General features: G+C 44.7%; 1 protein-coding gene across 8 annotated transcripts in view; it reads right to left on the bottom strand.

Moving 5' to 3' along the window:
• Window positions 1–26,107, bottom strand: part of TRMT2B (tRNA methyltransferase 2 homolog B) — a 45,066-nt gene that overhangs the window by 6,489 nt on the left and 12,470 nt on the right. For all 8 annotated transcript variants that reach the window (XM_012464064.2, XM_012464065.2, XM_012464066.3 and 5 more), the window contains 8 exons: window positions 25,420–25,519; window positions 23,707–23,777; window positions 8,673–8,819; window positions 6,542–6,636; window positions 5,678–5,892; window positions 5,088–5,189; window positions 4,206–4,325; window positions 3,894–3,993 (listed from right to left, as the gene is read on the bottom strand). In XM_012464064.2, coding sequence (XP_012319487.2) covers window positions 3,894–3,993; window positions 4,206–4,325; window positions 5,088–5,189; window positions 5,678–5,892; window positions 6,542–6,636; window positions 8,673–8,819; window positions 23,707–23,777; window positions 25,420–25,519 — 950 coding nt within the window. The remainder of the gene's footprint in view (window positions 1–3,893; window positions 3,994–4,205; window positions 4,326–5,087; window positions 5,190–5,677; window positions 5,893–6,541; window positions 6,637–8,672; window positions 8,820–23,706; window positions 23,778–25,419; window positions 25,520–26,107) is intronic.

Below are 26,107 nucleotides of genomic sequence, written 5' to 3'. Positions count from 1 at the left end.
AATAAAAAAATTAGCCGAGCATGTTGGTGGGGTGCCTGCAGCTGCTCAGGAGGCTAAGGCAGGAAAATTGCTCGAACCAGGGAGATGGAGGTTGCAGTGAGCCAAGATCATGCCACTAACTCCAACCTGGGTGACAGAGTGAGACTCCATCTCAAAAACAAGACAAAACAAAACAAATTCACATACCATACAGCTCACCCATTTATACAGTTCACTGGTTTTTAGTATATTCACAGAGTTATGCATCTATCACTACAATCAATTTCAGAACATTTCATTAGCTCAAGAAGACACTAAATACCCCTTAGCAATCACGCCCCATTTAATCTCCAAAGCCCCACCCCCAGACCAAGGCAACTACCTGTCTACTTTCTGTGTCTATAAATTTGCCTATTCTAGATAGTTTCTATAAGTGGAATGTTATACCATGTGGCCTTTTGTGTCTGGCTTCTGAATGCTAGTCCCTTATGAATGATTTACAAATAGTTTCTCCTATTATGTGGCTTGTCTTTCACCTTTCTCAATGGTATCGTATCATTCACAGTACAAAAGGTCTTCTTAAATTTTGATTCTTTTTTTGGAGACAGGGCCTCACTCTGTCACCCAGGATAGAGTACAGTGGTGCGATCTCAGTTTACTGCAGCCTTGACCTCAGGGATTCAAGAGATTCTCATGCCTTAGCCACCCAAGTAGCTGGGATTACAGGTCTGCGCCACCACGTCTATCTAATGTTTGGTTTTTGTTTTTTTGAGATGGAGTTTCGTTCTTGTTGCCCAGGCTGGAGTGCAATAGCACGATCTTCACTCACTGCAACCTCCGCCTCCCAGGTTCAAGCAGTTCTCCTGCCTCAGCTTCCCAAGTAGCTGGGATTACAGGCACCTATCACCACACCAGGCTAATTTTTTTTTGTATTTTTAGTAGAGACAAGGTTTCACCATGTTGGCCAGGCTGGTCCCAAACGCCTGACCTCTGGTGATCTCCCTGCCTCGGCCTCCCAAAGTGCTGGGATTACAGGCATGTGCCACCTTGCCCAGCCTAATTTTCGTATTTTTAGTAGACACGGGGTTTTACCATGTTGCTCAGGCTGGTCTTGAACTCCTGAGCTCAAGGTATCCACCCACCTTGCCTCCCAAACTGCTGGGATTACAGGCCTGAGCCACTGCACCTGGAAGTATTTTCTTTTAATTTTAAAAAATTTCTTCCTATCAGGCTGGGCACGGTGGCTCACGCCTGTAATCCCAGCACTTTGGGAGGCCAAGGTGGGTGGATCACGAGGTCAAGAGCTTAAGACCAGCCTGGCCAACATGCTGAAACTCAGTCTCTACTAAAAATATAAAAATTAGCTGGGCATGTGGCATGGGCTTATAATCCCAGCTACTCGGGAGGCTGAGGCAGGAGAATTGCTTGAATCTGGGTGGTGGGAGGTTGTAGTGAACCATGATCATGACACTGCACTCCAGCCTGGGTGACAGACCAAGACTCCATCTCAGGGAAAAAAAAAAATAATCCTTGGGCCGGGCGTGGTGGCTCACGCTTATAATCCCAGCACTTTGGGAGGCCGAGGCAGGTGGATCACAAGGTCAAGAGATCAAGACCATCCTGGTCAACATGGTGAAACCCTGTCTCTACTAAAAATACAAAAAATTAGCTGGGCATGGTGGCGCGTGCCTGTAATCCCAGCTACTCAGGAGGCTGAGGCAGGAGAATTGCCTGAACCTGGGAGGCGGAGGTTGCAGCGAGCCGAGATCGTGCCATTGCACTCCGGCCTGGGTAACAACAGCGAAACTCCATCTCAAAAAAAAAAAAAAAAATTAATCCTATCTATAGTTATGCTCTTTTTCTCATTTAAGACTATATTTTTGTGTTTTGTCCCTTTATATAATTGATTAGGCTTATTTATTTATCTTCTTCCAATAACACCTTCTTGCTTTGTGTCCAAATGTACAGTTTTTTTTGTTTTGTTAATTTATGGATTTTTAACATCATTATTGAGCTCTTCCTTCAGTTTCCTTTAGGTTTCTTTTTCTAACTCATGACTTAATTATTTTAAATCACTTAATTTTTTTTTTTTGAAACAGAATCTTGCTCTGTCACCCAGGCTGGTATGCAATGGTGCGATCTTGACTCACTACAACCTCTGCGTTTTGGGTTCAAGCAATTCTCCTGCCTCAGCCTCCTGAGTAGCTGGGATTACAGGTACACACGACCACCACGCTGGCTAACTTTTGTATTTTTAGTAGAGGCGGGGTTTTACCATGTTCGTCAGGCTGGTCTGGAACTCCTGACCTCGTGATCCACCCCCTCAGCCTCCCAAAATGCTGGGATTATAGGCGTGAGCCACCTCGCCAGGCCAAATCACTTAATTTTGCATACATTGACATATAATGATTACATAACTTTTAATTCTTATTTGTTTCATTCAAATATATAATCTGTACTTTATACCGGTCTATGTTGTTTGAATGTTACAAAGAAATTTTATCACTTATATTAAAAAGTGAGAAAGAAAACGATTACAAAATGTAAACATTTCAAAAATTAAAACAGCTGACCAGGGTTAGAATTAGAATGAAGTGAAAGGTACTTGCATTGGGTGCAAAATTTAATAGGATGTCAAAAAAACTAAGTAATCAAATGTTTTAATGTAATATTTTAGAATATCACATTAGAAAACTGCAATTTTCCAATGTGATATTCTAGCCACCTGCTTTTATAAGGTTTTACTGGAGCCAAAGTCAGAATTTAGGCAAGGCAGTGAGGTGGGGCTCAGCAAGTCCAAAGGCAGATCCTACCTTTCCCATCTTTTTTTAAAAATGTAATATTTTGTTCATCATAAATTATTTTGTATTAGTTTTGATTTTTGGCAATATTGGGCCAGACATGGTGGCTCACGCCTGTAATCTCAGCACTTTGGGAGGCCAAGGCAGGAGGATCACTTGAGCACAGGAGCTCAAGACCAGCCTAGGCAACATAATGACACTTTGTCTCTGTAAAAAAAATAAAAAATATTAGCCAGGCACTTTGGGAGGCTGAGGCAGGAGGATCACTTACACCCAGGAGTTTGAGACCAGCCTGGGCAACATAGTGAGACCTTGTCTCTACAAAAAAATTAAAAAATTAGCCAATTGTGGTAGTGCGCACCCGTAGTCTCAGCTACTTGGGAGGCTGAGGCAGGAGGATCTCTTGAGCCCAGGAGGTCAAGACTGCAGTAAGCTGTGATTGTGCCACCATGCTCAACCTGGGTGACAGTGAGACTCTGTCTCAAAAAAAAAAAAAAAAGAAAGCATTGCATTAAAAATTTAGCCATTAAAAAGAGCTGTAGTGGAACAGAAACAAACAAAAACAATTATCTTGATTGCTGAGATTTTTGACCCTTTTTTTTTTTTGAGACAGAGTCTTGCTCTGTCACTGGGCTGCAGTGCAATGGTGCGATCTCGGCTGATCTTGGCTCACTGCAATTTCTGCCTCCCAGGTTCAAGCAATTCTCCTGTCTCAGCCTTCTGAGTAGCTGAGATTACAGGCACATGCCACCATGCCTGCCTAAGTTTTTGTATTTTTTTTAGTAGAGACGGGGTTTCACCATGTTCCCCAGGCTGGTTTCGAACTCCTGAGCTCAGACAATCCACCCACCTTGGCCTCCCAAAGTGCTAGGATTACAGGTATGAGCCACCACACCCGGCCGACACATTATTAAATTTTGCACCCAAACTAAGTTGCCTCATCCCTGACCCAGCCCTGTAATTGAGTCTTGAAGGTAGTATTTTTTTTGTTTCTGCTTCTTTACACTTCTCATGACTTAAAAGCTCAAAATCACTTTCCAACTGTGTATACAATGGGCATGAATGACTTTGATAATCAGAACAAAGAATTTTAAAAAAGAAGTCAAGACTTACTCAATAACATTCCTCGTGGTTTCACCGTGGAGCTTGCAAGAAACAAAAACTAGCCTGTGGATGGCCCTGCAGTTTCGAATGGCTTGAACCACCTTGTAATCTGAAGGAAGAAACACCTTGCTATTAGTATAATTAACTACTAGGGTCTCAGTTATCATAAACTTCCAACTGACCAGAACTCGGGACTGATTAGAAATAGAGGGGAAACGGGTTCAGAGCCAGCCCACTGGAGCACCCTTAGCATGGTGTGGAAAAGAAGAACCAAAGTTGGTGGACAATACTGGGAACATCAAAATAGCTCTTCATCCTTACGCAGTCCGGCACGGGCTGGGTTCACCACAGCAACAATTGACTGTCCATCTTCCTTTGACTTTAGAAGCCCTGGCAAAATCTTCTCTGCTCGACCAGTGTGAAACTCAGAGTTGGTGATGCCTGTAGAAGACAGACTCACATGACACAACTCGAGCCCAGCAGTAGGGGAAAGCTTAAGCTTCACAGAAATGCATAGGAGCCAAGGGCTCTGCAATCTTCCCTTTGGATCTAGCATCATTCCAAGTAACAAGGAAAGAAGTGCTTTTGGATAAACCCGTTTCATTTTTTCCAAAGTACTTTCCCTTGGAATATCTCGGTAAGCCTTTCAGCTTGAGCAACTAGATAGTGTAATTTTACAACTTCACAACTCACATAGCATGCAAGAATGTATACCAAGACAAGAACCTTGAGTTTTGCTCAAGTGCTCCTCCTGCTATATCAAACATTTTCACCAAGTGCCTCAGGAGCTGTCCGGAGGTGAAGTAGTAGGGGGCAAGATGATCTACTTTCTATATTGCAGTTTGACAGAAGATTGTGTTTGAATAAAAGGTTTTGTTGCTTAAAATATAGGTTTGAAACCTATTGTTTTATGCTATAAGGCCTCATGACTCTAATGTCAAGAAGATTCTTCTATTCTGTCAAAAGTTTTGCAATTTCCCTTCCCATCAGCTAGACATGTTCCTTCCCTTAGGCTCCTCTTCTGGATAGGAAAAAAGTTATATATTGGTACCTACTCCAGAAAACCATTCTGACCATTACAGAACTCCCTCCCTTCCTCCTTGTGAGTCAGGGATACAGTAGTTGCCCTTTCCCACACAACTCTTTCCATAGCACAGGAACAATTGCATCCCTTAATTTATACGCAGACTGTAAGCTGTGTACCGTTGAAAGCTGCAGTCCACCTTGCATCCTCCACTGCCTGCTCCACCAATTCAATCCCAAGGACCTGAGATGTATGCTGAGCCAGAGAGAGGCCAATCACACCTGAAGAAGTAAAAGAGAGTAAGAAGGTATTTTAGGGTTTGGGTGTGGTGGGGGTTTGTTCATTTGTTTGTTTTTTTGAAACAGAGTCTCACTCTGTAGCCTAGGCTGAAGTGCAGTGGCACAATCACAGTTCACTGCAGCCTTGACCTCCTGGGCTAAAGCAATCCTCCTGTCTCAGCCCCCTGAGTATCTAAGACTACAAGCTCATGCCACTATGCCCAGCTAATTTTTAACTTTTGTAGAGATGGGGTCTTACTATGTTGCCCAGGCTGGTCTCCAACTCTTGGGCTCAACCAATCCTCCTGCCTTGCCTCACAAAGTGTTGGGATTATAGGTGTGAGCGACTACACTTGGCTGCAATTTTAGGGTTTTAGACCAACAAGGTTATGCCTGTACCATTACCATTACCACTCCCTGACCACCTCTGCAAGCTATAAGGGCCCTGGGAGTTGAGCAGCATGCACATTCTGCCCTGGGCTGCCACTTGCCAGTTCCACAGCAGATGTCAAGAAGGATGGTGTCAGAGTTCACTCCAGCCAGCTCCCCCACAGTCCGATACAGCATCTCTGCACCAGCAGTGTTGATCTGGAAAAAGGCATCTGGAGAAATGCGAATCTTCAAGCTCAGAAGTTCTTCAAAGATGTAGGGTTCCCCAAACAGAAGCTCAAAGGGGGACTGCTGATGGCTGCAGCGGGTCATGGTACTGGAAAAGAATAAAAGAAGAAAGCATCTTGAGCCAGGCGCAGTGGCTCATGCCTGTGATCTCAGCACTTTGGGAGGCCGAGGCAGGGGGATCACCTGAGGTCAGGAGTTCCAGACCAGCCTGGTCAACATGGTGAAACCCCATCTCTACTAAAAATACAGAAATAAGCCAGGTGTGGTAGCGCATGCCTGTAATCCTAGCTACTTGGGAGGCTGAGGTAGGAGAATCACCTGAACTTGGGAGGCAGAGGTTGCAGTGAGCCAAGATCGTGCCACTGCACTCCAGCCTGGATGACAGAGCAAGACTTGGTCTCAAAAAATAAAAAAGGAAAAAAAAACTATCTTGAAATGGCAGACCATGACATCCCTAGGGGTGGGGTCAATGGGGAGGCCCCAGCATCTCAACTAGGAGACACAGCCTCCTTGCCATGGCCCTGAGAGCTCTGCAAGAGTTTCCCCCTCAGGGGATGAAAATCTATGCGGACACTCTCACATCTATATTCTGGCCTGGGTTCCCATACCCAGCTGGTTGTACAAGAGCCAGAACCACTTAGCCCATATCCTCCACCATCAATCAGCAGCCCTGCATCAGCAATCCACAAACCAAGCGTCTGGCAAGCCTTCAGCCTATTTGTCTGCCCCAGGTTTACCTTTCCTGAAAGTAAAGTGAGGTCAAGTCACAGGCTGCTCCAGGACCTTTGATGAAAAATTCCTTTACAATCTCCTTCTGACCATGGAGCTCCTCCTGCCGAGACCACAAAACTAGCAGTCAAGCACAGAATCATCTCTGACAAATTTTCTCTCCAAGCTCTACAGTAATCAGCCCTGCAGTATTCAAACATGAAGACATTTCACCAATCTTACTATAAGTAAGACTTAACATAAAGCAGGCCAGACATGATGGTTCACACCTGTAATCCCAGCACTTTGAGAGGCTGAGGTAGGAGGACCACTTGAGCCCAGGAGTGTAAGACCAGCCTAGGCAACATAGCAAGATCCTGTCTCTACAAAAAATTAAAAAAGCCAGGTGTGGTGGTTCACGCCTGTAATCCTAGAACTTTGGAAGGTCGAGGCAGGCAGATCACTTGAGGTCAGGAGTTCAAGACCAGCCTGGCCAACATGGTAAAACCCCATCTCTACTAAAAATATAAAAATTAGCCGGGTGTGCTGGTATGTGCCTGTAATCCCAGCTACTTGGAAGGCTGAGGCAGAACTGCTTGAGTCCAGGAGGTGGAGGTTGCAGTGAGCCAAGATTGCGCCATTGTACTCCAGCCTGGGAGAAATGAGAAAAAAAAGTGAGATTCGGTCTCAAAAAAAAAAAAAATTGCCAGCGCAGTGGCTCATGCCTGTAATCCCAGTACTTTGGGAGGCTGAGGCAGGTGGATCACGAGGTCAGGAGTTCCAAGACCAGCCCGGCCAAGATGGTGAAACCCCGTCTCTACTAAAAACACACACACAAAAATTAGCCGAGCATGGTGGCAGGTGCCTATAATCCCAGCTACTCAGGAAGCTGAGGCAGGAGAATTGCTTGAACCTGGGAGGCAGCAGTTGCAGTGAGCCAAGATCATGCCACTGCACTCCAGCCTGGGCGACAGAGCGAGACTCCATCTTGGGGGAAAAAAATCAAAAAAATTAGCCAGGTGTGGTGACATGTGCCTGTAGTCACAGGTACTCTAGAAGCTGAGGTGGGAGCATTGCTTGAGCCCAGGAGGTTGAGGCTACAGTGAGCTATGATTGCACCAGAGCACTCCAATCAGGGCAACAGACTGAGACCTTGTCTGAAAAAATAAAAATAAGAAATAAGATTCTTACATCACTACAGAGAGCCTAAGCATTAGCTTGACACCAGAATTTATCGCAATAAACCATATAGGAACCATAGGGTTAAAAATATCAGGCATCAAGCGCAGTGGCTCATGCCTGTAATCCCAGCACTTTAGGAGGCTGAGGTGGGCGGATCACCTGAGGTCAGGAGTTCAAGACCAGCCTGACCAACATGGAGAAACCCCATCTCTACTAAATATACAAAAAAAAAAAAAAATTAGCTGGGCATGGTGGTGCATGCCTGTAATCCCAACTACTTGGAGGCTGAGGCAGGAGAATTGCTTGAACCCGGGAGGCACAGGTTGTGGTGAGCCAAGATGGTGCCATTGCATTCCAGCCTAGGCAACAAGAGTGAAACTCCATCTCAAAAACAAAAAGCAAAAACAAAAACAGGCATCAGAGGACCTGGGTTCAAATCCTAGCTTAGCTGTTTACTGATTCTTTAACTACTTGGGTATTTCTATGCCTCCATTTCCTCAGGTGTAAAATGAGGGTGACAATATCCCTCCTCCTGCCTACTTCACAAGTTTGCTGAGATGATCACGTAAGTATAGGAATGTTTTAACACAGCTATGTTTGAAAGCACCAAGTGCATGACAAATGTAAAATACTATTTAGGTTATGAAATTCTGACATTGCAGCCTCTATTGAATTGGCATTTGGATTTGGAAGAGCAACTACTACTGTGGGCAAAGTTCTTGTGAAATTACTTTGGAGTTCTCACATGACAAGTAACTTGGTAGCCTAGCCACAGTCTCTGTGGTTTGATTATGCGAGCAGTACAGTTAAAGAGTATCCTTGCCATCTTCTCCTCATCCCTCACCCCTTTCTCCAATCAACACAAATATTCTGTGGATGTACAGTTTCTGCTATATGCCCTAAAACTTCCAAAAACCAATTACAGTAATAGTTAGTAGTAGTAAAAGTTAAGACTGCTTAACATCTTGTAAGGCTCACCTGACTTAATTCCTGGGGATGGAAAGTGATGATCGCCATTGTGTGCCCTTGGCTATTGGTGCGGACTATGAGCTCACGCCAGTGTCCACCTTCATGAAATACAAGGCAGGGCTCCATTGGAGACTGTCGAAGGAATACTTCATAGAACTAGAAAGAGAACCAAATTATTATACAAGCAAAACTCGCAAACTTCACAGCTGATTATTCATGCTAGGTGATTGTTTGGGGCTATATTTTATCCCCCAAAAATTCCTATGTTGAAGCCTTAACCACCAGTACTCAAAATGTGACCGTATTTTGAGACAGGGCCTTTAAAGAGGTGATTTAGTTAAAATGTGCCAGTTATGGTAGGCCTTAATCCAATCTCATTGATACTCTTTTTTTTTTGAAACAGAGTCTCACTCTTTTGCCCAGGCTGGAGTGCAGCACCACGGTCTCAGCTCACTGCAACTTCCGCCTATAATCCCAGCACTTTGGGAGGCCAAGGCAGCTGGATCACTTTGAGGTCAGGAGTTTGAGACCAGCTGGGCCAACATGGCGAAACCCCATCTCTACTAAAATACAAAATTAGCTGGGCGTCAGGGTGGGCGCCTATAATCTCAGCTACTCGGGAGGCTGAGGCTGGATAATTGCTTGAACCCAGGAGGTGGGTTGCAGTGAGCCAGTATCATGCCACTGCACTCCAACCTGTTTACAGAGTGAGACTCCATCTCAAAAAATAAATAAATAAAAATTAGCCAGGCATGGTGACACAAACCTGTAGTCCCAGCTACTCGGGAAGCTAGGGTGGGAGGATCGCCTGGGCCCGGGTGGTCAAGGCTGCAGTGAGCCGAGATCTTACCACTGCACTCCAGCCTAGGCAACAGAGTGAGACCCTGTCTCAGGTAAAAAAATCATAATCCCTGCCCTGTGACTTTACAGAGGATGCTATCAATTGTATTCTGAACTGTAAGCTCCATGAAGTCTTAGAGTTGTTTCCTCAGTCTGACATATAATATGTGTTCAACAAATATTATTGGAAAGTGGTATGAATGACTGAACAGGAAAGGTATTCTTATGTAGAACTTCAGTTTATTTATGGAAAATAATCTTCCCTTTCTGTGAATTCCTAATGTATTACTAAGGTGCTATGATTCCACTCTTACTTTTAATGTCCTGACATAAGCACATCATTTCTATATTTCTTCATATAACCTAGTACCAGCTATATTATAACTTACTCAGATCCTCCATTTCCTCCTGGTAAATACAAGTCAAATGCAATCCTGATTTAGTTGTTGTGGTCTCAAAAATCCTTAAAGCCAATTGCTACCATAACAGGAAACACCATCTGATTTACTAGGTCCTTTTGTTTTCATAATGCATGTATTCTGGGTCCACTATATTTTCAAACAAACCACAAAATTATGTAGTAAAGGGGGAGTTACAGCAAAAAACAGTGCTATCTGAGAGGTAAGATAAATTAAGGCTGTACTTGATCACTTTTGCTATAATTTCACATAAGATATCTTTGATTTTTACTGAATAGTTTCCAAATTTTAAGGTTAGTGATTTAAAGAAAGACTAGTTCTACTGGGCACGATGACTCCCGCCTGTAATCCCAGCACTTTGAGAGGCCGAGGTGGGCAGATCATTTGAGGTCAGGATTTCAAGACCAGCCTGACCAACATGGCAAAACCCCGTCTACTAAAAATAACAAAATTTAGCCAGTCATGGTGATGGGCACTTGTAATCCCAGCTACTCAGGAGGCTGAAGCAGAAGAATCACTTGAACCTAGGATGTGGAGGTTGCAGGGAGCCGAGATTGTGCCACTGCACTCCAGCCTGGGCGACAGAGTGAGACTCCATCAAAAGAGAAAGAAAAGAAAGGAAGAAAAGGAGGGAAAGAAAGAGAGAGGGAGGGAGGAAAGGAAGGAAGGAAGGAAGGAAAAGAGGGAGGGAAGGAAAGACGAAGGAAAGGAAAGACAGGAAGAATGAAAGATGGATGGATGGACAGAAGGAAAGAAAGAGAGAGGAAAGAAGAAAGAAAGACTAGTTCAGCTGTTGTGTACTAGCTGATTAGAAAGGAATGCTTTTGGGAAGCAAGATTTCAATGTCATATAAAACCCGGCGCAGTGGCTCCCACCTCTAATCCCAGCACTCTGGGAGGCCAAGGAGGATGGGTTGATTGCTTGAGGTCAGGAGTTCGAGACCAGCCTGGGCACCATGGTGAAACCTGGTCTCTACTAAAAGTACAAAAATTTGCCAGGTGTGGTTGCGCACACCTGTAATCTCAGCTACTCAGGAGGCTGAGCAGGAGAATCACTGGAATCCCGGAGGTGGAGGCTGTAGTGAGCGGAGATCACACTACTGCACTCCAGCCTGGATGACAGAGAGAAACTCCGTCTCAAAAAAAAACAAAAACAAAAACAAAAAGACTCCGGGTGCAGTGGTTCACGCCTGCAATCCCAGCACTTTGGGAGGCTGAGGCAGGTGAATCACCTGAGGTCAGAAGATTGAGACCATCCTGGCTAACTAGCTAACACAATGAAACCCCGTCTCTACTAAAAATACAAAAAATTAGCCAGGCATGGTGGCACATGCCTGTAGTCCCAGCTACTCGGGAGGCTGAGGCAGGAAAATCGCTTGAAGCTTGACCTGAAAGATAATGGGTAAGTGAATATGAAATACAGCTTCTCCACTGTATGACATAGGGCCTTGGTATCTTCATTGTAAGATGGAGACTGAAACTCCTATTCTTATATGGGAATGCTTAAGTATTAAGATGAAAGGGAACTTCTGGTTAAAATAACAGAATATTCCTCCTAAAAATCCTACTAAAATGAAAAAAGGAATTAAAAAGGCATCAGCTTATTTAGGTTGTTTCCAACAATTCTCCCTTCTCTCTCCTTTACCATCATTGCCTTCCCTCAGTACTGGATCATTCCCATTAATATACTATCAGATCGCTTTTACTCTTTTTTTTTTTTTTTTGAGGCAGAGTTCTGCTCTTGTTGCCCAGGCTGGAGTGCAATGGCGTGATCTCAGCTCACCGAAATCTCTGCCTCCCGGGTTCCAGCGATTCTCCTGCCTCAGCCTCCTGAGTAGCTGGGATTACAGGCATGCGTCACTACGACTGGCCAATTTTGTATTTTTTTTTTAGGGTTTAGTAGAGACCACATTGGTCAGGCTGGTCTTGAACTCCCAACCTCAGGTGACCCACCCGCCCCAGGCTCCCAAAGTGCTGGGATTACAAACATGAGCCACTGCGCCTGGCCTACTCTCCCATTTTAAGCAGAATAAAAAAAGAATCTTCTTGACCCTATATTCCCCAACTCTGCTCCTCTTTGTCATAAAACTCATCACAAGAACTGAACCTATTCACTGCCTCCCATTCTTCTTCTATTCACCTACCTGAATCAGGTCACCACTACTCCGCCAAAACAGTTCACATTGTCATCCCTGACCTCCTTGTTATGAAATCCAATGGTCAACTCTGAGTTCTCACTTCCTTGACCAATCAGCAAGCATTGGGCACAGGTGACAAGCCACTCCTTCTCTGTTCACTTTCTTCCTCTAGTTCCCAGGACACCTTACTCCTGTTTCTTATGACCTCATTGACCATTTCTGCTCAGTCTGTTTTACTGGTTCTTCCTCTTCTTCTAAACCTCTTAAAATGGGAGAGCCCCAGGGATTGGTCCCTGTTCCTCTTCACTTTTCTATCTACTCTCACTCCCTTGGTGATCTCTTGCCAGCCTTGTGATTTTAAATGACATCTATATGCTAATAACTCCTGGATTTCTCTCTCTTGAACTGTAGTCTAATATACCCAACTACCAACTTAACACATCCATTCAGATGTAATAGGCACCTCAGATACAACATGACCAAAATTGAACTATTCATCTCTTCCAACCCAAATCTGCTCTACCAGTCTTTCCAGTCTCAGTCGACAGTAACTTTATCCTTCTACTTGTTCTACACAAAACGCCTGGAGCCATTTTCTTATATTTATTAGGGTATAATTGATATATAAGATTTGTACCCATTTTATGTATATATTTTGATGAGCCTGGACATATACATATACTAGGGATACCAACCCCCACCAGCCAAGGTACTAAACACATCCATTACCTCCAAAAATGTCCTTGTTGGAGTCATGTTTCACTTCTCTCTCTCCTTTTTTTTTCTTGAGACGGAGTCTTGCTCTTGTCACACAGGCTGGAGTGCAACGGCATGGTCTCGGCTCACTGAAACCTCTGCCTCCCAGCTTCAAGTGATTCTCCTGCCTCAGCCTCCCCAGTAGCTGGGATTACAGGTGCCCGCCACTACACCCAGCTAATTTTTGTATTTTTAGTAGAGATGGGGTTTCACTGTGTTGATCAGGCTGGTCTCAAACTCCTGACCTCAAGTGATCCCCCTGCCTCAGCCTCCCCAGTAGCTGGGATTACAGGTGCCTGCCACTACACCCAGCTAATTTTTGTATTTTTAGTAGAGATGGGGTTTCACTGTGTTGATTAGGCTGGTCTCAAACTCCTGACCTCAGGTGACCCCCTGCCTCAGCCTCCCAAAGTGCTGGGATTACACAGCGACTGGCCACTTCTCACGTCTCTTATACCTCTCATTCAATCCATCAGGAAATCCTGTTGTTCTATCCTCAATGTATATCCGTCTCCACTGTTACCACTGATGGATCTACATCATCTCTCACCTGGATTACTGCTGCACAGCTCCCCTCAACTGGTCTCCCTGCTTCTATCTAACCCACACTCCCACCAATAATCCATTCTCAACACAACAAATGAAGCATCATGACATTCCTCCCTCACCCCATCAAAACTTCTTCTGATGGTTTCCCATTTCATTCAGAATGATGTGGTTTGGTTCTGTGTCCCCACCCGAATCTCATCTCGAATTATAATCCCCACATGTTGGGGGAATGGCCTGGTGGGAGGCGACTGATTTATGGGGGTGGACTTCCCCTTGCAGTTCTGGTGATGGAGTTCTCACAGGATATGGTTAGGTTAAGTGTGTGGCACTTCCCCCTTCTCTCTCTCTCCTGCTTCACCATAGTAAAATGTGCTTGCTTCCCCTTCTGCCATGATAATCTGTCCTGAGGCTTCCCCAGGCATGTGGAACTGAGTCAATTAAACCTCTTCTTTTTTTTTTTTTTCTTTGAGACGGAGTTTTGCTTTTGTTGTCCAGGCTGAAGTGCAATAGCGTGATCTCGGCTCACTGCAACCTTAGCCTCCCAGGTTCAAGCAATTCTCATGCCTCAGCCTCACAGGTAGCTGGGATTACAGGCACCTGCCACCACACCCGGCTAATTTTGTATTTTTAGTAGAGACGGGGTTTCTCCGTGTTGGTCAGGTTGGTCTCAAACTCCCAACCTCAGGTGATCCGCCCACCTCGGCCTTCCAAAGTTCTGGGATTACAGGTGTGAGCCTTACGTGCTTGGCCAATTAAACCTTTTTTTCATAAATTACCCAGTCTCAGGAAGTTCTTTATAGCAATGTGAGAACAGACTAAGACACAGAATAAAAGCCAAAGTCCCTACCATTAACTCTCACCTCATCTCCTACTATTCTTCTTCTCATTTGCCTGGGTCTACCATCATTTCCTCCAAAAAGCCAGCTACAATCTCATCTTGAGGTCTTTGCAATAGCTCTTTCTTTTGCCTAAAATGTTTTTCCCCGAGACCTTTGCATGGCTAACATCCTCACTTCCTTTAAGTCTTTATTCCAGGGTTTCTTAATATCAGCACTACTGACATTTGGGGGCAGAAAGTGCTTTATTTTAAGGGGCTGCTCCATGCACTGTAGGATCTTTTATTTTTCAGAAACAGGGGCCTCGCTATGTTACCCAGGCTATTCACAGGTGCAATCATAGTGCACTACAGCCTCAAATTCCTGGGTTCCAGTGATCCTCTCCCACCTCAGCCTTCTGAGTAGCTGGAACTACATGTGCGTGCCACTGTGCCCAGTCATTGTAGGATATGCAACAGCATCCCTAGCCTCTACCCAGTAGATGCAAACAGCACCACCCAACCATGCCCCAGTGATGACAACCAAAAATGTCTTCAGACATCACTGCCTGCAGAACAAAACTTCCCTCAATTGAGAATCATTACTTTATTCAAATATCATTTTCTCAAAGAAGCCTGCATTGACCCTATTTAAAATTACAACCTAGGCTGGGCATGGTGGCTCACATCTGTAAACTCAACACTTGGGGAGGTTGAAGTGGATAGATCACTTGAGGTGAGGAGTTCAAGACCACCCTGACCAAAACAGTGAAACCCCCATCACTATCAAAAATACAAAAAGCTGGGCTGGGCACCATGGCTTATGCCTATAATCCCAGCACTTAGGGAGGCCGAGGCGGGCGGATCACGAGGTCAAGAGATTGAGACCATCCCAGCCAACATGGTGAAACCCTGTCTCTACTAAAATACAAAAATTAGCTGGGCGTGGTGGCATGCGCCTGTAGTCCTAGTTACTTGGGAGGCTGAGGCAGGAGAATTGCTTGAACCCGGGAGGCGGAGGTTGCAGTGAGATCGCACCACTGCACTCCAGCCTGGGGCCTGGCGACAGAGCGAGACTCTGTATCAAAAATAAAATAAAATAAAATAAATAAAAAACTGGCCAGGCGTGATGGCTCACGCCTATAATTCCAGTACTTTGGGAGGCTGAGGTGGGTGGATCACAAGGTCAGGAGTTTGAGACCAGCCTGGCCAATATGGTGAAACCCCATCTCTACCAAAAATACAAAAAAATTAGCCAGCATGGTGGTGCATGCCTGTAATCCCAGCTACTCGGGAGGCTGAGGCAGGAGAACTGCTTGAACCCAGGAGTCAGAGGGTGCAGTGAGCCGAGATCGCGCCACTGCACTCCCGCCTGGGAGACACAGCGAGACTCCATCTTAAAAAAAAAAAAATTAGCTGGATGTGGTAGCACATGCCTGTAATCTCAGCTACTTGGGAGGCTGAAGCAGAAGAATCACTTGAATCCGGGAGGCAGAGGTTGCAGTGAGCCAAGATCGTGTCATTGTACTCCAGCCTGGGCAACAGAGCGAGACTCCATCTCAAAATAAATAAAATAACAATCCATACTTCCTCCAGCCCCCAAAACTTCTTATCCTCCAGCCCCCAAAACTTCTTATCCTCCTTACTCTATTTTCTCCCATGGCACTTACCACCTTTCAACATATCATATGATTTATTTTTTTAAAAATAATGTCTCCCCCACAACAAAAATTTAAGTTCCATAAGGAAAGGGAACTTATTTTCTTCATTATTGTATCCTAAGCATCTAAAATAATGCCTTGCACTTATTGGGATACAACAGTACTTGTTGAATAAATAAATGAAAGAAAGAACAAAGAAAATGGGAGAGAAGACAACAGACAAGCAAACTCTAATAAAGTCTCTGAAGATGAACAGCAAAGTGAAGTGACTAGTGACTTAGCTAGGTGAAGGAAGCTACATCTGGAGTGACCACAGAGGGGAACCTATGTCAAAAGGCTTATCTGCCCTACACAATCCTGGTAAGGCTCACACTTAAAGGTACAAAATACTGCAGGAAGCTGAGATGGGGTAAGATGCATGACTAAATTCAGGGTTTGGTTAAAAAGTCTGGACACAAAACTGGCAAATGTTAGCCAGGCGCGGTGGCTTACACCTGTGATCCCACCACTTTGGGAGGCCGAGGCGGGTGGATCATTTGAGGTCAGGAGTTCAAGACCAGCCTGGCCAACATGGTGAAACTCCGTCTCTACTAAAAATACAAAAATTAGCCGGGCATGGTGGCATGTGCCTGCAGTAGCAGTTACTTGCAAGGCTGAGGCACAAGAATCACTTGAACCCAGGAGGTGGATTGTAGTGGGCCGAGATCATACCGCTATGCTCCATCCAGCCTGGGCAACAGAGGAGGACTCCGTGTCAAACAAACAAACAAACAAAAACTGGCAAATGTCTTCATCCTACCAAAAACTTTCTTTTTTTTTTTTTTTAACACGGGGTTTCACCATGTTGGTCAGGCTGGTTTTGAACTCCCAATCTCAGGTGATCCACCCGCCGTGGCCTCCAAAGTGCTTGGATTACAAGCGTGAACCACCAAGCCCGGCCTTTTTTTTTCTTTTTTTTTATTTATTTTTTAAATGTTTTTATTTTACTACCAAAAACTTTCATGTTCCTCTACCAGGAGACTGAAGGTGTTTTTCTCAGGAGAAACTGGAACCATCAAAGTTCAGAACTTGGAGATACCAGGCACAGTGGTGGTGGTAGAAAGATGGAGGTAGGAAGAGTCCATATAAATCTGCATTCTTACTGGTAGGAGCTCTGGGCCCTTTTCTACACCTCATTCCAGAAGGCCAGCAGCCAGGCAGGAGATTTGGATATAATTCTCTAGAGGAATTGAATAGCCCCAGACAAAATAATTCAAGAGACAGAGACTACAGACACGGAAGACCTGTTCACAATCACTAGCAGTAAATCCAAGAATCAGTAAACTCACTCAAGATGAACTATTAACTGGTCAAAGCCTATTTTTTTTTTTTTTTTTTGAGACAGGGTTTTGCTCTGTTACCCAGTTTGGAGTGCAGTGGCACCATCTCGGCTGGATTCAAGCAATCTTCCTGTCTCAGCCCCCAAAGGAGCCAGGACTACAGGTGTGCACCACCACACCCAGCTAATATTTTTTTATTTTTAGAAAAGACAGGGTTTTGTCATCTTGCAGGCTGGTCTTGAACTCTTAAACTCAAGTGTTTCGCCCACCTTACCCTCCCAAACTGCAAGGATTATAGGCATGAGCCACCACACTGATCCTAAGGCCTCACTCTTAAATATGAATACCCAGCCAAGTATTAACAGTTATTTGATTAGTACCTCCATTATAAAAGACAATGCCCAAAACAAACGGGAAAAATATCCAGAAGGAAACAGACAATTCAAACAGGAAAAAAAGCAAATAGAGCACCAGGCACAGTGGCTCACGCCTGTAATCCTAGCACTTTGGGAGGTTGAGGCGAGTGGATCACCTGAGGTCAGGAGTTCAAGACTAGCCTGGACAACATGGTGAAACCCCACCTCTAAAAAAAATTACAAAATTAGCCAGGTGTGGTGGCACATGCCTATAATCCCAGCTACTCGGGAGGCTGAGGCAGGAGAATCGCTTAAACCCAGGAGGTGGAGGTTGCGGTGAGCCATCATGCCATTGCACTCCAGCCTGGGCAACAAGAGCGAAACTCCATCTCAAAAAAAGAAAAAAAGGAAAAAAAAAAAAGCAAATAGAGGCTGGGCCCAGTGGCTCAAGCCTGTAATCCCAGCACTTTGAGAAGCCGAGGTGGGCAGATCACCTGAGGTCAGAAGTTCAACACCAGCCTGGCCAACATAGCTTAACCCCATCTCTATTAAAAATACAAAAATTTTAAAAAAGAGAAAAAAAGAAAAGAAAAGAAAAAAAATACAAAAATTAGCTGGGTGTGCTGGCACGCGCCTATAATCCCAGCTACTTGGGAGGCTGAGGCAGGAGAATCGCTTGAACCTGGCGGGTCAGAGACTGCAGTGAGCCAAGATCACACTATTGCTCTCCAGCCTGGGCAATAAGAGCAAAACTCTGATTCAGGAAAAAAAAAAAAAAAAGAAAGGTAAATGTTACATGACTAAAAAGAACATAATGCTACAAGAAACTAGCAGTTAGAGAACAAGAAAAAGCTTTTGAGAATTAAAGACACAATGATGAGACTAATTCAATAAAGTTGTTAGTATGTAGGTCAACAAAATTTCACAGAAAGAACAAAAAGGCAGAGATGAAAAATAGGAGAGAGAAATGAGCAGATGATGACAGAAGCAATCCATAAAGTCCCCTAATGTAAGTAACAGGAAGCATAGAGAGCACATAGAAAATGAGGGAGAGCTGGGTGCAGTGGCTCAAGCCTGTAATACTAGCACTTTGGGAGGCCATGGTGGGTGGATCATGAGGCCAGGAGTTTGAGACCAGCCTTGCCAACATGGTGAAATCCTGTCTCTAATAAACATACAAAAATAACCGAAGCACATACCTGTAATCCCAGCTACTCAGGAGCCTGAGGCAGGAGAATTGCTTGAACCCAGGAGGCGGAAGCTGCAATGAGCCAAGATGGCTCCATTGCACTCCAGCCTGGGCAACAAGAGCAAGACTCCGTCTCAAAAAAAAAAAAAAATGAGGGAGAGGAGTGGGCCCACCTGTAATTCCAACTTTGGGAGGCCAAGATGGGTGGATCATTTGAGGTCAGGAGTTCAAGACCAGCCAGGCCAACCTGGTGAAACCCTGCCTCTACTAAAAATACAAAAATTAGCCACACATGGTGGCAGGTGCCTATAATCCAAGCTACTCTCGAGGCAGGAGAATCACTTGAACCCAGGAGGCGGAGGTTGCAGTGAGCTGAGATCCCGCCACTGCACTCCAGCCTGGGCCACAGAAGGAGACTCCGTCTAAATTAATTAAAAAAAAAAAAAATTAGGGAGAAGGGCCAGATGAGGTAGCTCACATCTGTAATCTGAGCACTTTGGGAGGCCAAGGCAGGTGGATCACTTGAGGTCACGAGTTCACGACCAGCCTGGCCAACATGGTGAAACCACGTCTCTATTAAAAATACAAAAATTAGCTGGGCATGGTGGCAGGCACATATAATCCCAGCTGCCCGGGAGGCTGAGGCAGGAGTATCACCTGAACCTGGGAGGTGGAGGTTGCAGTGAGCTGAGATTGTGCCACTGCACTCCAGCCTAGACAACAAAGTAAGACGCTGTCTCGGGGAAAAAAAAAACACGAAAATGAGGGAGTGGGAATAATCAAAGCAATAAAACAGGACAATTTCCCACAATTTCAGATGTGGGAAATTGTCCTGTTTTATTGCTTTGGAATAAATGAATTTTCTGGAAATTCATTTCCAGAAAAACAATGCCTAGAAAGTGCCTACCACAATGAATGAAAGAAAAGCCCACATAGTCATAAAATCTCAGGAATAAAGATAGGTTCCTAGGCCTGGCGCAGTGGCTCACACCTGTAATGCCAACACTTCGAGAGGCCGAGGCAAGTGGATCACTTGTGGTCAGGAGTTTGAGACCAGCCTGGCCAACATGGTGAAAGCCTATCTCTACTAAAAATGCAAAAATTAGCCAGGCATGGTGGTGGACACCTGTAATCCCAACTACCCGGGAGGCTGAGCCATGAGAATCACCTGAACCTGGGAGGTGCAGGTCACAGTGAGCCGAGATGGCACCACTGCTCCGCAGCCTAGGTGACAGAGCGAGACCCCATCACCCAAACGAACAAAAAAAGATAGGTTTCTAAAAGCTTCTATAGAAAAAAGTGTCTGTATGTGCATGCACATCTGTGCATGTGTGCAGGGGTGGTGGGGGTGATTGTCTACAAAGGATCAGAACTTAAAGTAGCATTTAGACTTATACAGCATTGGCAGCCAGATGACACTGAAACAGTGTCTTCAAATTTATAAAGGTAGCCAGGCCTGGTGGCTCATCTCACTAATCCCAGCACTTTGGGAGGCTGAAGTGGGAAGATCACTTGAGTCCAAAAGTTTGAGGCCAGCCTGCGCAACATAGCAAGACCCTGTCTCCACAAAAAATTAATAAAATCAACCAGGCATGGTGGCTCACACCTGTGGTCCCAGCTACTCAGGATGTTGAGGTGGGAGGATCGCCTAAGCCTGAGAGGTCGAGGCTGCAGTGAGCTGTAATCATGCCACCACACTCTAGCCTGGATGAAAAAGCAAGGCCAGCCGGGCACAGTGGCTCACATCTGTAATCCCAGCACTTTGGGAGGCTGAGGTGGGCAGATCACCTGAGGTGAGGAGTTCAAGACCAGCCTGACCAACATGGAAAAATCTCATCTTTACTAAAAATACAAAAATTAGCGGGGCGTGGTGGCATGTACCTGTTTGTTATCTCAGCTACTTGGGAGGCTGAGGCAGGAGAATCGCTTGAACCCAGAAGGTGGAGGTTGCAGTGAGCTGAGATAATGCCACTGCACTCCAGCCTAGGTGACAAAGCGAGAAAGAAAGAAAAGAAGGAAAAAAAAGGAAAGGAGGAAGGGAGAGAAAGCAAGAAAGCAAGGAAGCAAGCAAGGAAGGAAGGAGATATAGACATACAGACTCTAAAAATTTACCTCGTAGGCACCCTTCCTTGGGAACCTAGTGGAGGTTACCCTAACCAAATGAGGGTGTAAACTGAAAAGAAAGATAGGGCAGCTGAGAAACAAGGGAGACAAGACTAGAGAGCAGCCAAAGAAGCCCCAAGATAACAGCCATGCAGAAGACAGGCTGAGCCTAAGATGGCAGACTCCAGGAAAAAAGGTCTTCAGGAAAAAACTTGAACTGAAGCTTTTGAGATCATGGAAAATATTGATGAATATCTGACAAGAGCATATAAAGCATTTGGAAAGAAATTAGTGGCCAGGCACAATGGCTCACGCCTGTAATCCCAGCACTTTGGGAGGCCGAGGTGGGTGAACCACCTGAGGTCAGGAGTTCCCGATCAGCCTGGCCAACACAGTGAAATCCTGTCTCTACTAAAATTACAAACATCAGCCGGGCATGGTGGCGGGCCCCTGTAATGCCAGCTACTTGCAGGGCTGAGGCAGGAGAATTGCTTGAACCCAGGAGGCAAAGATTGCAGTGAGCCAAGACCATGCCATTGTAATCCAGCCTGGGCCACAAGAGCAAAAAAAAAAAAAAGAAAAAGAAATTAACAATTGGCTTACAGAAAACAAAGCAAATGGAAAAATGAGGTAATTATTCATGGCAATAAAAACAAAAAGATGTAAAATACATTATACTATTAATAGATAGGCCTATTCAACTATAAAAAATCAAGTATATTATTATGTGAAAAAAAAATCAAGGTACAGAACAATGTATATAGTAAGCTGCCTTTTAACTATGAAAGGGGAGAAGATATGAATATCTACTTACATTTTTTTTTGAGACATGGTCTTGCTCTGTCACCCAGGCTGAAGTGCAAATGATGCAATCTCAGCTCACTGCAACCTCCATCTTTTGGGTTTAAGTGACTCTCACACCTCAGCCTTCCGAGTAGCTAGGACTACAGGCGTGCACCACCAAGCAAGGCTAATTTTTATACTTTTAGTGGAGATGGGGTTTAGCCATGTTGGCCAGGATGGTCTCGAGCTCCTGATTTCAAGTGATCCACCCGCCTCAGCCTCTCAAAGTGCTGGGATTACAGGCATGAGCCACCAAACCCGGCCTACATTTTCTTAAATCAGCAAAAACAATAAAAATTGTTATCCATGAGAGGGAGGGAACTGGGTAGAGGGGTCAGAGGTAAAAGCTAGACTTCTCTGAATATATCTTTATTTTGTAGACGTGATTTTGGAACCATGTAAATATTTTTAAGAAGTATAAAACAGGCCAAGCGCGGTGGCTCACGCCTGTAATCCCAGCACTTTGGAAGGCCGAGGCGGGCGGATCACATGGTCAAGAGATCAAGACGATCCTGGCCAACATGGTGATACCCTGTCTCTACTAAAAAAATACACAAATTAGCTGGGCATGTTGGCGCGCGCCTGTAGTCCCAGCTACTCGGGAGGCTGAGGCGGAAGAATTGCTTGAACCCAGGAGGCAGAGGTTGCAGTGAGCTGAGATCGCGCCACTGCCCTCCAGCCTGGCACCTGGCGACAGAGCGAGACAATGTCTCAAAAAAAAAAGAAGTATAAAACAAAACTTAAATTTTAAAAAATCTGTAAAATTTGAAAGCAAAATGAAAACAAAAAAAAAGAACCGTGTATCAAGTATCCCAGTTAGTGGCTTAAGTACAAAGAGAAGAATTATTTCAAGGGACACAGTAATTTGACATAAAGAACTAGAAAGAAGACAGGTGTGGTGGCTAAGGCCTCTAATCCCAGCACTTTGGGAGGCTGAGGCGGGTGGATCACTTGAGGTCAGGAGTTCAAGACAAGACTGGCCAACACGGTGAAACTCCATCTCTACTAAAAATACAAAAATTAGCTGGGTATGGTGGTGTGGGCCTGTAGTCCCAGCTACTCTGGAGGCTGAGGCATGAGACTTGTTTGAACCCAGGAGGTGGAAGTTGCAATAAGCCGAGATCATGCCTCTGCAGCACTCCAGCCTAGGTGAGAGTGAGATTGTCTCAAAAAAAAAAAAAAAAACAAAAAAAAGTCTCAGAGGCTAGGGGCGGTAGCTCATGCCTATAATCCCAGCACACTCTGGGACACAGAGGTGGGAGTATTGCTTCAGGAGATCAAGACCAGCCTGTGTAACATGGTGGAAAGAAGGGAGGGAGGAAGGGAGGGAGGGAGGGAGGAAGGCCAGGTACAGTGCTCATGCCTGTAATCCCATCACTATGGGAGGCCGAGGCGGGCGGATCACATGGTCAAGAGATCAAGACCAGACTGGCCAACATGGTGAAACCCCATCTCTACTAAAAATATAAAAATTAGCTGGGCGTGGTAGCAGGTGCCTGTAATCCCAGCTACTCAAGAAGCTAAGGCAGGAGAATCAATTGAACGTGGGAGGCAGAGGTTGCAATGAGCCAAGATCGTGCCACTGCACTCCAGTCTGGGCGTCACAGCAAGACTCTGTCTCAAAGAAAAAAAGAAAGAAAAGAAAGAAATGTCTTAGAGCCCAAGCTCATGATGTACAATCTTATCACCACTTCTGTATCTCATATTCCTCAATTCTGTTCTGCTGAAAACACTGGTCTTCCAAATATTTCAGACACATGAATGACAGTTGCTATAGTGCCCTCATCAGCACTTCTTCCTAATACATCCCTACCATGAAAAAGTCCTTGGATGCCTGACATTTACAATAATGGACACAATTCTCTGTTCCCCTCTCTACTCTCACTGAAATGAAAAACTAACAATATTCTCTCCATAGTTAGGAGGTATGCTTTCAGTACAGGGCCCCTCCTTCCCTCCAGCACTAGAATTGGCTCTATTATCAAAATGTCAGGGATGCTGCTGTTGTAGACTACAATGCCCCAGGTCATCCTCAACCAGCCTTTGTTCCTTTTTACCTGTGCCACTTGACTATGTTTCTCAGGGATGTTTTTCAGATGATTAGACTGCACGCAGACAATGTTCCCATCTACGGAAAGAAAAAGAATTTACATGGTTTTACTTTTAAAAGACTATTTTTAAAAAATGCCTGGCAACTCAAATTTCCATTGTCAAAGTGGCACATATAGATAGGAGAACGTAAATACAAGCTCATAGCCACTTTTCAAAGAAAACCTAATTATCTCCTGGTCTAGCCATTAAGTAGCTAATTCTTTATGGAGCTACTCCTCAACATTTTCTCTCAAGCCCCAAATGTACTATATGACAATATCTGCTTTTTTCTGTTCAGATTTTAAGAGGGAAATAAAATGTAATCAGTTTTTACATAAGCAGAATATGTATGGGGAAAAAAACAGAAAAAATATTATGGGTTTTATTTTTCTGTTACTGAATAAAAGAACACTAACGTCACACAGTCATTTAATTCAGCACACAGGAGGGAAAAAAGCCAAGTGCATGCCCTTTAAGGCATATGGATATTAAACAGTGTGACTAATATAAAATGATGGTGTTTCAAGTGGATTTATTGAAAATGGGTGAACAGAAAGCTCAGGAATGGGCTGTGCACAGTGGCTCATGCCTGTAATCACAGAACTTGGGGAGGCTGACGTGGGTGGATCACCTGAGGTCAGGAGATCAAGAGCAGCCTGGCCAACATGGCAAAACCCTGTCTCTACTAAAAATACAAAAATTAGCTGGGTATGGTGGTGCACGCCTGTAATCCCAGCTAACTTGGAGGCTGAGGCAGGAGAATCGCTTGAACCTGGGAGGTAGAGGTTGCTCATGCCACTGCACTCAAGTTTGGGTGACAGTGCAAGACTCCATCTCAGAAAAAAGAAAAAGAAAAGAGGCCGGGCGCGGTGGCTCAAGCCTATAATCCCAGCACTTTGGGAGGCCAAGGTGGGTGGATCACAAGGTCAAGAGATTGAGACCATCCTGGTCAACAAGGTGAAACCCCGTCTCTACTAAAAATACACAAATTAGCTGGGCATGGTGGCGCGCGCCTGTAGTCCCAGCTACTCGGGAGGCTGAGGCGGAAGAATTGCTTGAACCCAGGAGGCAGAGGCTGTGGTGAGCCGAGATCGTGCCATTGCACTCCAGCCTGGGTAACAGAGCGAAACTCTGTCTCAAAAAAAAAAAAAAAAAGAAAGAAAGAAAAGAAAGCAAGCTCAGGAATGGAATCTGGGAACAGATAACTGAAATTAAGTCTCAGAAATAAGCCACAGTGATTCTCCTCACCGATACACACCTCCCCTACCAATTCTCTTAAGGCAGATTTACCACAGAAATAATTTTCAAAGATATGGGGATGTGAAATAGGAAGGCAACACTAACGAGGAGACTGTTCCCACTGCAGAAAGTAGCATAAAATGATGACAACAACACTGACGATGAAACAACAGCAGCAACAATGCCAGCATTTACTAAGTGTTTACTAGGTATCAGGCGTACGGCTTTCAGAGGAAGAAAGGGCGAGGGTTGTGTTTTCTATCACTGTGTTACAATGACTACCCATCAGAAGTATCCACAATCAACCCTGTGATCATGTTCTGCATCAAAGACTTCTAATTTAATCTTCTTTAAGGTCACCGTATTTCCCACTTCTACTGACACTTCTCTGCGCCCTTTCATTCCTCTTCAGTCTTTGGTTTGTACAACCTTCAACTGACCTCTCCAAGTACCCAGGTAGTACCCCACAGTCTTTGGATTGCCGTCTGGACCTCGGTTCACAGAGAAGGTGGACTTATTTCGGTAACCACTGATGACAGGCTGGAGAGGGCAGAAGGACAGTAGAGGGACAAGAGGTCAAATGAAACCAAGGAGGATAACAATAAAGGGAAAGCAGGAATGTTCTCTGGATGAGGACGAATGAGGTTTGCTTGGAAGGTATGACATATGTGAAAGTCTGTGGCCAAGAAGATCAAGACAGTCCATAGAAGGGGAGTTCCAATCTTGCCATAAAGCAGGAGTCCACAAACTACTTATGTCAAGAGCCAGAGAGCAAATATTTTAGGCTTTGCAGGCCATATGGTCCCTGTTGTAACTATTCAACTCTGCCATCGTAGGACAAAAGCAGTCATAGACAATACATAAACAAGTGAGCCTGGCTGTGTGCCAATAAAACTTTACAAAATCAGACAGCAAGCCAGAATTGGCCTAAAAGCTGTAGTCTGCTAACTCCTGCCATAAATGAGATTCCACTCCTCTGAGGCCACATTAAAAAGGTTTCCAATGTTACATGGGCAAACTGCATGGGGGTGACAGGGAGAAAGGTTTCCAAAGTTTGGAATCTTTCTAAGATTCTTTCTAATCTAAGTAATCTTTCTAAGTAATAGTGAAGTGGTTGATACAATGGGT

This window comes from Aotus nancymaae, unplaced genomic scaffold, assembly GCF_030222135.1.
Source record: "Aotus nancymaae isolate 86718 unplaced genomic scaffold, 86718_ANA_hifiasm-v0.15.2.pri h1tg000004l, whole genome shotgun sequence".
Classification (NCBI taxonomy): Eukaryota; Metazoa; Chordata; class Mammalia; order Primates; family Aotidae; genus Aotus; species Aotus nancymaae.
Note: the sequence above shows the minus strand (reverse complement) of the source record. Positions and strands in the feature narration are given on the sequence as shown.